Source organism: Bos indicus, chromosome 2, assembly GCF_029378745.1.
Source record: "Bos indicus isolate NIAB-ARS_2022 breed Sahiwal x Tharparkar chromosome 2, NIAB-ARS_B.indTharparkar_mat_pri_1.0, whole genome shotgun sequence".
NCBI lineage: Eukaryota > Metazoa > Chordata > Mammalia > Artiodactyla > Bovidae > Bos > Bos indicus.
In genome coordinates, this window is record NC_091761.1 from 126,527,342 (window position 1) to 126,539,518 (window position 12,177).

Genomic DNA, 12,177 nt, shown 5'->3' on the forward strand with positions numbered 1-12,177 from the left:
CAGCATCATCTTTTAGGATTTGAAATAGTTCAGCTGGCATTCCATCGGCTCCACTAGCTTTGTTCGTGGTAATACTTCCTAAGGTCCACTCGACTTCACACTCCAGGATGTCTAGCTCTAGCTGAGTGACCACACCATCGTGGTCATTGGGGCCATTATGACTCCCTCTTCCAGGGAGGTCCAAGGTGCTGTTTTACACTTCATTTTCCCACGCTTCTCCTTCTGCAGGATTACATTACCCCAGAGATCAGTCTGTACTCTGAGGAGGGCCTCAAAGGGGAGCAAGTGAAGCTGACTGAGGCCTTGGAGGACCCCCAGGGCCTGGAGAGGCCCCTGCAAATGGCATCTGCCACTGTTTCTGCAGGACTGTGAGTCTGGGCTTTCTGGAAGCCCTTCATTTAACACTCACTCCGCTGGGTGCTGGGGACACAGAGGTGACAGGACATGGTTCCTGCCTGCGAGATGTGCTCAGCGTACTGGTGGGGCCAGGAAGGAAGCACACAGTAGCAATCCGGAATTCCAGGATGGAGGAGCATGGGGCTGCAGGAGCAAAGAACAGCGCCAAACCAGCCCAGGTCAGAGAAGCCTTCCTGGAGGAGGAGACTCCTCAGCTGGGATGAACTGGCTCCGTGAAGGCAGGGACTTCATACGTTTTGTTCACTACTGTGTCCCTGATGCCTGAAGCAGGACCTGGCATGGGGTAGATGGCCCTGAATATCTGTTAATTGAATGAATGGTGGGGGTGGGGGAGAGTATACTGGAACCTACAAAGGCCCAGAGGTGAGAGATCTAAGCTTTGAAAGTTCAGTCTGGCCAGAGAAAGCAGCACAACTGGGGAGATGGGAGGCCCAGGAGGAAGGCCTCTTTGTGCAGCTGGGCTGTATCATGAGGCTAATGGGGAATTTTAAGCAGGTATGGGTGTTAGAAAGAACTCTCAGCCTCTGTGTGCAATTAGGGTCAGGTCAGAAGAGAGATCAATGGACTGGCTGCTACAGGAGATGGTGGGGGCCTGAAATGTTCTCCAGAGTTCCCTTGATCAGGGCCTCTCCCCCAAAACTCAATCCTTCCCTCTGCACCTTCCACCCCATCCACTACTCTGTATTCCTGGGAGTCTAGGGTGCAGCTACTTCTCTGCCTTCCTCCAGGTGGCTTCTATACCCCAAACCCTTCTTTGAAGATACTCCCTGTATTCTGGAGCCTGGAGAGTATCCCACCTCAGAGGCCTGGGGAGCATCAGACCCCAGCATGGGCTCCCTGAAGCCCATGAGATTGGTAAGGGGTAGGTGGGCCCAGTAGCCTTGCCCTGCAGTCTGGCAGAAGAGGCAGGGCCTGGGAACTCCTACTGGGAATAGGAGTCGAGGAGAGGGAGGATTTGATTCTAAGGGAAGGGGGGAGGACATGGGATTGGCCATTTTTAAGGGTCTCAGGAACAAGTCAACCCAAGGTCACCAGCCCCAGTCTGTCTCTCCCCACCTCTGGGCTGGGGTCTCACTCTGTCTTCTCTGCAGGGCTGCCCAAGTGTGGAGAGGCCAGGGGAGCCCAAGGTAAGAGCCTAGGCTTCAGGGTCAAACAGGGCCTTTGGGTAGGGGGTGTGTATGCGTGTGTATGCATCATGGCCTGGACTAGAAGATGGAGAGGAGGGTGCTGGGGCCAGAGGCTGGGTCTTGGGGCAGGTGGTGGTGGTGATGGTGGAACCTGACTGATTCACTGGGAACCCACTTTTGATGTGGAAGGACCAGGTCACAGGTCAGAGAAGAGAAAGGAGTCAGGTGAGGGCATGGGGCTCAAGTGAGGAACTGGGAGGGCTTAGCTCTGGGCTGATGCTGGCAAGAGTCATCCAGGGATGGCTGGGTGGGTTTGGTCCAACCCCACACCACCCCTTCCCCCACAGGCTGTGGTGTATGAGGCCCCAGGGTTTCAGGGCCGGAGCTGGGAAGTGAACAGAGACATCTACAACCTGCAGCAGCCAGAGGATAGCCAGAGCCCCAACTTGGCGTCTGTGGGGTCCCTGCGAGTTCTCGGGGGCTGGTGAGGACTCAGGACCCTTCCTTCTACCTCATCCTCCCCAGTGGCCTCTACCCTCCAGGGTGGGGAGTGACCTGGGCTGCCTGGGGGTGGGGGCAGCTATTTCACAATCCCGAGGGCTTCCTGTGACTCCCTGTTTGTCTGTCTCCCCCTGCTCAGCTGGGTGGGCTACGAGAAGGAGGGTTTCCGGGGTCACCAGTATCTGCTGGAAGAGGGAGAATACACTGATTGGTCACGTTGGGGAGGCTATAACGAGGTGTTAACCTCCCTGCGGGTCATCCGAACGGTAAGCAAGAGCAATTGGGACATTCAGCTGGTACCCTCTGTTGAGAAAATTTGTGCCTACTCTCCTTGTTCTCCAGAGTAGAGGAAGTCTTCCTGGAGTCTAGCCTCTCTCCCTCCTGCTGCCCTTCCCCAGCCCACCTGATCACCTCACCCCAAAGTCCTTTAGTGGGATGCGTCCTAGGGGTCTGGATACTCCCAGGGGTTTCCTTCTGTCCGTCCGTGAGCCGGGAGCAATCTGACTGTCACTCGGGCCCAGGACTTCGGGGACCCGGCCGTGGTGCTGTTTGAGGCCATGGACTTCGAGGGGCCGGGCGTGGAGGTGAGCGAGGCACTGCCAGACGTGGAGCTGGCGGGACACGGCCCCAGAACGCAGGCGATCCACGTTCTCAGCGGCGTGTGAGTGACTAGGGGCCTCCGGGTAGCTGGGCGGGCCGGGGGCGGCTCCAGCAGAGGCTTCGGCTCCGCCCCACTGACCCGCACCCCGCCCTTCCTGCAGGTGGGTGGCGTATCAGGAGGTGGGCTTCTCCGGGGAGCAGTACGTGCTGGAGAAGGGCGTGTACCGCAACTGCGACGACTGGGGCTCGGGCAACAGCGCCCTCGCCTCGCTGCAGCCCGTCCTGCAGGTGCGTGGCGGCTGCAGGAGCCGGGCCTCTTGGTGGGGAGGGGTCTGGGGTCTGGGCTGTGCCCACTTCAGTGCAGGTGGGACTAGAAGGAGCAGGCCTGGAGCTCCTGGGGGCGGGGTCTCCTGAAAGTGGGCGGAGTCAACACAGACCCTGGACTAAGCGTGAACTGCGGAAAGGATCAGGAATATTGACACTGGAGGCGTTGAGGCTAGGGGCTAGTACTCTTGTTGAATCTCAAAACTTTGGTCCCTTTCTTCAGGTCGGGGAGCACAATCTGCACTTTATCTCAAAGGTAAGGAGGTGGTGGAGGGCCTCTGTCTCACCCTCATTTAAAATCTCTCCCTCTCTTCCCCATTCTCTCCCCCTAACTCCATCACCCTCCTTCACTCTCATCTCTTCCCGTCTCTGCTGCCAGATTCAGCTTTTCTCCGGCCCCGACTTCCTGGGTGACCACATCTCTTTTGAAGATGACCAGAGCTCTCTGCCCACCTCCTTCCAGCCCCAGTCTTGCCGAGTCCACGGCGGCAGGTGAGGACGTGGGAAAGGGGAGACGTGGGCCTGTGGGCACCTGCCCTGAAGCGCTTAGCTCAGCTTGGAAATCGAGGCTGTAGTTAGAAGGTCTTTCTTTCAAATGACTTCCTTCCTTTGGCTTCCTTGGGATTAGCTCTTCTGCCCCGAGAATCATTCAATCTTAAAAGAAAAAAAGCAAAATAAAGTTTTAATAGCAAATGTAAACATTGTAGACAGTATAAAGAACTTCAGTTTTGTTTTATTCACCTCTCTGCCTTTTTTTTTTTTTTTTCGGTAGAATATTTTAAATCTCCAACCCAACATAAAATTTCACAGGTAAATAATTCAATATATATCTCTAACAAGAAAGGACACACGGCCTCAAGTTATTATCACATATAATAAAATGAGCAGTAATTTATTATTACCTAATACCCAGTCCCAGAGAAGGCAATGGCACCCCACTCCATTACTCTTGCCTGGAAAATCCCATGGACGGAGGGGCCTGGTAGGCTGCAGTCCATGGGGTCTCGAAGAGTGGGACACGACTGAGTGCCTTCACTTTCACTTTTCACTTTCATGCATTGGAGAAGGAAATGGCAACCCACTCCAGTATTCTTGCCTAGAGAATCCCAGGGACGGGGGAGCCTGGTGGGCTGCCATCTATGGGGTCACACAGAGTCAGACACAACTGAAGCGACTTAGCAGCAGCAGCAGCAGTATCCATTGATGATAATTGCCTGGACTCTATTCCTTTAGAGGTTACAAAATGATTTTCTAAGTTTTGTTATTCATTCTACGTATACTAGCTGGAATACTTCTATAAAGAAGAACGTTCCCTTTTTAACTATTTATTTACCTGAAATACTTTCTGCAAAAAAGGCAGTTTGATCCTTTCCCAAGAGTCAGTGTTTGCCCCTTTCTTTTTATCAATTTTCAGAATAATTTTTGAATCAGTGCCCTAGCAACCGCCAAAGCTGACCGATGAAGATTTTTTTTTTAAGTATTGTTATGGACTCATGGGTTTTTATGTATATGAAAGGCTCCAGTCCTCTGGAGTCACTACTCTTTTGTGTACTCAAATTACTTCACCTTTGGCAAATGGAAGCCCCTCCAGATTGCTTCCTGGGTACTTTGAAAAAATTTATACGTTTATTTTTTACTGCATTGGGTCTTTGTTGCACCGCCAGGGTTTCTTTCTAATTGTGGCAGGTGGGCTGCCCCAAAGCATGAGGGATTTTAGTTCCCGCACCAGGGCTTTAACCCGAGTCTCTTGCATTGGAAGGTAGATTCTTAATCACTGAACCATCAGGGAAGTCCCTTTCCTGGGTACTTTTGATATGACCCCAATAGTTGTTTGTTTGTTTGTTTGTTTGTTTTAATAACTTCCTGTTTTTCTGGTACAATAAGATGTTCCTGGATCATTTTGTATATATTTTTTGCCTCTAACCTGGAGTCACTTCCCAATGAATCCTGGTTGCTTTTAATGGATAATGCTCTTTCAAGACCAAAATTTGCATGCTATGTGTTTCAAAATTCTAATACTGATACTACTACTAATAATACTGCTTCTAACAGTAAAACCCAGTGAATGCTGTTTGAGGTTTCTCTGTTGTTCTTTTTGTCCTCAGTATATTCATCTACATCCCATTAGGTATGTTATGTTCAAAATATTGTGTTGTTTACTTTTTTCTGTGTGGTTATGCCACCAACCTGATATACAATTAGGTTCATTTACATTGTTTATTTTAATTTTAGGAATACTTCTCATTTTTATTTAATCCTAGTTTTTAGTTACTGAAAATATTGATTGTGTTCCTATCTTAGCTTGAGCTAGTAACACAGTACCCTGGGTAGTTTAACAACAGGAATTTGTTTTCTCACAGATCTGGAGGCTGGGAACCCCAAGATCATGGTGTTGGTTGATTTGGTCCCCTGGTGAGGGCTCTCTTCTTGGCTGGCAGATGGCTGCCTTCTTGCTATGTCCCCAGGGATCTCTTCCTCTGGTGGGCTCTTAGTTTCCCAATCAAGGTTGAACCCAGGCCCTTGGCAATGAAAGCTTGGAGTCCTAACCATTGGACTGCCAGGGAATTCCCCTCTTTCTTTTCTTATAAAGCACTAATCCCATGATAAGGGCTCCACCTTTATGACCTCATCTAAACCTAATTACCTCCCAAAGGCCATCACATTGGAGGTGAGGGCTTCAGCCTATGAATTCCGGGGAGATACACATTCAGTCCATAAGAGTTCCAAAGTTAAGACTTAAAAAACAAGTTACAGCTTTGTTCACACTACTTTTTCCTCTCCCACCCTCATTTTTTAAAATGTTTTTTCATTCATTCGTTGTTTTTTTTTAAGATATAAGCAAATATACACTATATATAAATTTGCATATACCTGTAGAAACCAAATATATTTTGTTTTCCTCCTTCTCCATTTTCTTTCACAATAGGAAGCATATTGCAACCTAATAAATATACTAAAGACTACTGAATTGTGTACTTTAAAAAAGTGAATTTTATGGTATGTGAATTTTATCTCAATTTTTTAAACAGGAAACATATTATCAACACTGTTATGCATCTTGTTTTTTTAGACTGTTTGAAGGTCACTTTATATCCCTTTGAAAGCTCTTCCTCATCCTTGTTGACTGCTGTGTTATACTCCAGATTCGTGCTTTATTCAACCAATCCCCAATTGATGGACATTTGGCTGCTGCCACTCTGCCACTGCAAACAATGTGTAATCACTAGCCTTGTGTATGTGTTGTTTCTCGAAGGGTGTCCTTGGAACAGATTCTGAGAAATAGGCTTGCTGAGTAATTGTGCATGGCGTTTGGCGTGACTGCCAGATTTCTCCTGAAGGGCAGTGTGAGTCCATTCAGTTCTTTCTTAACAGTTCGTGCTGCTGCAGTGCCTGGTCATCCTTGGCCTCCCCTGGCCTGGGGGATCCCCATCAAGGTTGCATTCAGTCTGCTGTATCTCAGGGGGGCCGTGCAGGCCAAGGACAGGGTGGGCTCAAATACCTACTCATGTCCCCCTATTCTTCCCCTTCCTTCCCCAGCTGGATCCTGTTTGATGAGAAGAATTTTGAGGGTGAGCAGTACATTCTGTCTGAGGGCGAGTTCCCTACTCTTACAGCCATGGGCTGCCTGGCCTCCACCGTCCTGGGCTCTCTCCGGAAGGTGCCCCTGGTGAGTGCCCCTGTCCAGTTCCAGGCACCCCTGAGGCAGAGGTGAGCCTGCCTCTTCCCACTGCTGAGTGAGCTGTTGGGTTTAAATCCAGCCTTCCTCAGAATGACCCCAGGGCCTCTTGACCCCAGTGCTTCAAAGCCAGGTCAGCCTACCAGGGATTTATTGAGTCCCTGCTGAGATAGATCCTGGGGACCCTGAAATAAATCAGACACAGCCCTGCCTTCAAGGAACCCAGAAAGATTACAGCGCAGAGTGGTGTGTCCTGAAACCAGGGTGGGCCAGGGCCAGGAGAGGCTGGCGCTCGGGGTGGGCTGGGGGCAGGGGTGACCACTGAGGTGGTGGTTCTGGGCAGGGAAGAGTGAAACAGGAAGATGGCTCTGCTGCATGGGCAGAGAGGGGTGGGCGGGGGAAGGCAGTGGGGTGCTGCTACAGAGAACCAGGACAAATAATGATGTCCTGGACCAGGGACAAGTGGAGAGAAACAACACTGGCCCTGTTAAGGACCTGGGGTCTGTAGGACTTGGTGGCAGACAAGAGACCAGCGGGAGCAGCACAAGCAGAAGGGCTGGCCCTGACTTTACCACGCTCCAGGCGGGGCTAAAAGGCTTCCCGTGCTCCAGGACATCCCATCCTCACCGCAATCCTAGGAGCCGTACAATTATTATCTCCCTTTTTCCCATGTGAAAACTGAGGCACAGAGAGGTCGTGCAGCTTGCTGCAGGCCACACAGCTGGTGATCGGCCAGGTTCTCCCAAGGCAGCCTGGCTCTGGAGTCCATGCTCTTTACAACTCCATGCTGGGCTCGGAAAACATACCTGGTTCTGGAGCCTGGCTGTAAGGGCCTTGAGCAAGTGGTTTCCTCCTTCCAGCCTCAGTTTCCCTCTAAGTGGGGATAATCATGGCACCTACATCTAGGGCTGTTAAGTTCTGATGAGATCAAGAAAAGCTCTTAGCACAGAATCTGGTGAGTTGGTCAGCCCTGAATACTCGTGAACTGATGTTATAATGACCAGGATTCTTATTCTTACTCTTCTTAGAAGTGCCATTTACCAGGGAGGCAGTATTAAGGCGAGGGGTGCCCATCCAGATCAGGCTGCATCTGACAATGTGGGCACCCCCAGCAGTGTCCGGGAGTCAGGGGCCCTGTGGGGTGCAGCTCAGGAGGAAGAGAGCCTGAAACACTGCCCTAGGAGTCACGCATCTGGAACTAGGGGGAGGGGGTGCTGAGGGTGGGGCTGTTATGGCCTCACCCTTTCTTTGTGGCCCCCGGCCTGCAGTACTTTTCCGAGCCATCCATTTTCCTGTATGGACTGGAGTGCTTCGAGGGCAAGGAGATTGAGCTCAGCGGGGAGGTGCGGAGCCTGCAGGCCGAGGGCTTCAACAATCATGTGCTGTCCGTGCGGATCAAGGGGGGCGTGTGAGTGTGTCAAGGGGAGGTGGGGGGCTACTAGTGAGGGAGGGGGGATCGGGCGTCTCCAGGTCTTCCCCCACTTTCCTTCCACTCCTGTCTAAGCCAGGAGGGAGCGGGGAAGGAGTGCAGGCTGGGAAGACTCACTGGCCCTCAGGACTTGGACCCCAGCCTGGGGGGCCTCTCCAGGACCCTACTCTGCCCTGCAAACCCCAGGGCTCCTTTCCCGCCTCCCTCTCCACCCGCTCCTGGGGCCCGAACCCCAGGCAAAGGAGTCCCGGCTTGAGAGAAGGGGAGCTGGAGATCGTCCTGACGGCCCTGCCTCCTCTCCTTCCTGTCTATCTGTCTGTCTTCTTCGCTGTGTCTCTGGCGCTCGCTGGGTCCAGCTGGGTGCTATGCGAGCACAGCGACTTCCGGGGCCGCCAGTGGCTGGTGGGCAGCTGTGAGATCACCAACTGGCTGACATACAGCGGGACCCAGCGGGTGGGCTCCCTCTACCCCATCAAGCAGGTGGGTATCATGGCGGGTTGAGCACATCTGGGTCAGCCCGTCTGGCTGTGTGTCTGTCTGTCTGCGCGTGTCCCACATTTCCCAAATTCAGTGTTTATGTACTTTGGTCGTAATTTTTGTCCTACTATGATTCCTCTTGAACCGTTACGTCTTTAATATTTTCCTCTAAATCAACTCACTTTTTTCTTTTTTAACGTTATCTTTATCCTAAGGAATAATGTCCATAAGATCGTGGGTTTGATGTGTGTGTGTATGATTTTTCCTTAATAGACACTGATAAACACATTACCATTACTTTTTAAACAAGAAGGCTTATCCACATAAGCCTGAAAATTATCTCATGTACCACCCATTAGCGAGCACGCCTCACTTTGCCACGCAGTGTCTGTACCTATGTTTCTGTGTGTCTGTGAGTGCGCGTCTGGACCTGTGTTTCAATTATGTGCAATGAAGGCATGTGTGTGGAGGCCTGGCCACAGGGCGTGTGCGTGTGTGTGTGTGTGTGCACCCGTCTGAGGGCATTTCCGTGTTCATGATGGCGTTTGTATGCGTGTGTCCTCTGGCGGCAGTCTGTGGCAAACCTGTACATCTGTGAGAGTGTGTTTGTGACTGTGTGTGGCTGTACTTGTGACACTGTTGAAAGCATGTGTCTTCGTGTGAGGATACCTGTACGGTCCCTTGTAGAACATCATTGCTAGAAGAAATCTTGGAGATTATCTCCAACCCTCACATTGTACAGATGGAGAAATAAAGGCCCAGACAAGTAGACAAGGATTTGCTCTACCATCTTTGCGAGTGGTTTACCTCCATGGCCCTCAGTTTTCCTCATCTATAAAATGGGGGTGATATGTATGATCGAGCTGTTTTGAGAATTGAATAATGCTGTAAAGCCCTCAGAACAGTGTGGAATGTCAACAGACACTGGCTGTGATTACCGTTATTACTGTCACCTCCACCCAAGACCCCTGGGTGATTTGCGGCCAAGCCAGTGTCCGCCCCGGTTCCTCTGTCTGGTTCCTCTGTCTGGTTCTTCTCCAGACTTTTAGCAAACCTGAGTGCCTGCTGTGAAGTCAGCAGGGGGAGCAAAGAGTGTACCTGCTGGCATGTGTCCCTGTGTCTATGTCTGCCGTCCTCCTGTGTGGCCATGTGGATCTGGGGTGTAGCTGCCAGTGTGTCTGTGTGCATCTCTACAGATGTACAACTGTGTGGGTATGTGCTGTGAGTGTGCCCTCGGCATATGTGTGAGAAAGAAGGAGTGACTTAGAAGCAGGGTCCAGGTCGGTTTGGGGCAGGAGGGAGAGCCTGGGAGCTCGGGTTACTAGAGGGTCCAGAGTTGAGGGCACTGGGGGCCCAAGTGGGAGCATCCCTGCCCAGAGAGCCCTGACTCTAGACTCCCCCAACTCACCAGCGCCGGGCTTATTTTCGCCTCTGGAATGCGGCACTGGGGGGATTCCTGACTGTGCCAGACCACGTGGAAGACATGAAGGCGGGCCGCGTGGTGGTCTCTGAGCCCCAAGCCGGAGGCAGCAACATCTGGTTCTACGAGGATGGGCTACTGAAGAACCAGGTATGGGTTTAGGGGCTGGGACAGTGACACCAGGGCCCCCAGACCCTCACAAGCCCACCTTCAGGAGTCCCAGCCTGTGCTCAGTCGGGAACAGGAGCCAGTCTTGGGCCAGAGAGGCAGAGAGATACAGACACCAGGACCCTGGGGAGTTGGAGAAGGCAGGCTGCGGACCCTTGGGCAGTTCAGGCTCTTCTCTGGGTCTGTCTCTCATCTGCAAAACAAAGGGGCGGGACCAGAGGCTTCTAAGGGACCTCCCAGCTCTGATAACCTGTGACAGATCTGGGTCCTATTATTAATGATAGATTCGGGAATTCTCTGGTGGTCCAGTGATTAGGACTTGGGGCTTTTACTGCCAGGCACCCAGGCTTGAACCTGGTTGGGAAATCAGATCCCACAAGTCATGAGGCATGGCCAAAAGGAAATTATAGATTCACTGCACAAATCTTTCCTGAACACCCACCAGGTGTTCGGCCCTCCTGAAGCTTGCTTCCTAGTGGGGAGAGAAAGAAATGGCTTCAATGAGCCCTAGGTGCTGAAAAGTGCAATAGAGGAAAAATAAATGAAAAAAAGGAAAATAGGGAATACCAGTATCTCTGACAAGGGGAGCCCTTCCTGAGAAAGTGGCGGTGGAGGGGACACCATGCAGATGTCTTCCTGTGAACATCATGATGTCTTCACGTGAACATCGCATGCAATCCCTAGAGGGCACTAGAGGGCAGGTCCTATTATACTTCCGTTTTATAGGTGAGGAAACCAGAGCACAGAGTTTAGTAACTGGCTGAAAGTCACATAGCCAGTAAGTATGTGGAAGTTTGCTGCTACAGCCTGTGCTTCAAGAGTCAGTCATGGAAGCCTTCCTGGAGGAGTTCATATTTTCCCAGCTCTTTGATGGTTTCTCACGTTGAACCAGAACTATTTCAACAACCATCCCCCCTGGAAAACAGCTCAGAAAGATCAAGAAATTTGCCCAGAGTCACAGTCCACGAGAGCCAGAAATTCAAAGCTGGGTGTATCAAAGGTGTCTTAGGTTTGGCAGAGTCCCTGGGGGAGGGCCGGTGCCTGACGACCTCCTGGGGGCCTCAGGTGGCCCCCACTATGAGCCTGCAGGTGATTGGCCCCCCCAGCACAGGCTCCAAGGTGGTGCTGTGGGCTGAGAGCCGCCTGCCCCGCCAGACATGGAGCATCAGTGAGTTGGGCTACATCTGCAGCCAGATGTTTGAAGGTCGGATCCTAGATGTGAAAGGTAAGTTGGGCATGTGTGTGGGAGAAGGCTCTTGAGGGCAGTGGAGTCCCTAGCTCTTTGTGACCATCTCCCCGTCTCTTACCCCATCCCCCGCAGGTGGCCGGGGCTACGACCGGGACCACGCAGTGCTGTGGGAGCTGGCCAAGGACAGGGCGTCCCAGATCTGGACTGTCCATGTGCTTTGAAGCCTCCCTGCCACCCCCCAGCCCTGGAGGCTCTCCCTGGGATGACATGTTTTTATAGGGTTTTTTGTTGTAACATAAACTATTTTATACTATGCTCCCAGGTATCCTTGACGCTGCACCTTGATATTTGGGGTCGGGGGTGGGTGGCAGGAGTGAGGTTTTATTCACCTGCCTTCTGACTTGCCTAAGGCTCAGATGGACTTGCTTCTTCCCTCCTTCCCGTTCTGGCGTTCAGATGCAAGGCCTGCCTCTGCCACCAGAGGGAGCCCTGGGACCAGACTGACTGCCAAGCCTGATCTTGTCGCTGCCCCCCTCCCCCAAATGATGTGTTCCGGGAACATGGGCTTTGGGAGCACAAACATAAACCAAGCCTTGGTCCCTGCGCTCAGGCAACTCACAGTCCAGTGGAGGAGTCCAACGGGTAGGGTGATACATTCAGTGACAGGCTAAGAAAGGAAGTGGAGGCGGGCACAGGGGAGGGCGTGAAACCATTTAGAGGCACAAGGCATGGACCACTGCCCGGAGGAGGGAATCTTCACCCGCCATGTGGAGGATGAGGAGTCAGCCGGGCTAGAGGATGGCAGAGGGATGCAAACAAATTCAGGGGTGGAAACCTGGAAGTCCAGTG

At 52.0% G+C, this 12,177-nt stretch overlaps 1 protein-coding gene across 5 annotated transcripts in view; it reads left to right on the plus strand.

Annotated features, from left to right (window-relative positions):
* CRYBG2 (crystallin beta-gamma domain containing 2) overlaps positions 1–11,643 on the plus strand; it is a 29,688-nt gene extending 18,045 nt beyond the window's left edge. For 3 of the 5 annotated variants that reach the window (XM_019980634.2, XM_019980641.2, XM_070776000.1), the window contains 15 exons: positions 229–368; positions 1,146–1,272; positions 1,509–1,544; positions 1,892–2,028; positions 2,185–2,311; positions 2,567–2,706; positions 2,807–2,933; positions 3,193–3,225; positions 3,349–3,461; positions 6,507–6,636; positions 7,914–8,053; positions 8,431–8,554; positions 9,963–10,121; positions 11,205–11,364; positions 11,461–11,643. In XM_019980634.2, the coding sequence (XP_019836193.2) occupies positions 229–368; positions 1,146–1,272; positions 1,509–1,544; positions 1,892–2,028; positions 2,185–2,311; positions 2,567–2,706; positions 2,807–2,933; positions 3,193–3,225; positions 3,349–3,461; positions 6,507–6,636; positions 7,914–8,053; positions 8,431–8,554; positions 9,963–10,121; positions 11,205–11,364; positions 11,461–11,549 (1,782 nt within the window). In that variant the 3' untranslated portion in view covers positions 11,550–11,643. Of the gene's footprint in view, positions 1–228; positions 369–1,145; positions 1,273–1,508; positions 1,545–1,891; positions 2,029–2,184; positions 2,312–2,566; positions 2,707–2,806; positions 2,934–3,192; positions 3,226–3,348; positions 3,462–6,222; positions 6,314–6,506; positions 6,637–7,913; positions 8,054–8,430; positions 8,555–9,962; positions 10,124–11,204; positions 11,365–11,460 lie in introns of those variants that run through there. The other 2 variants (XR_011562783.1, XM_019980649.2) reach the window with 2 other exon arrangements.
* The last annotated feature ends 534 nt before the right edge of the window (positions 11,644–12,177 follow it).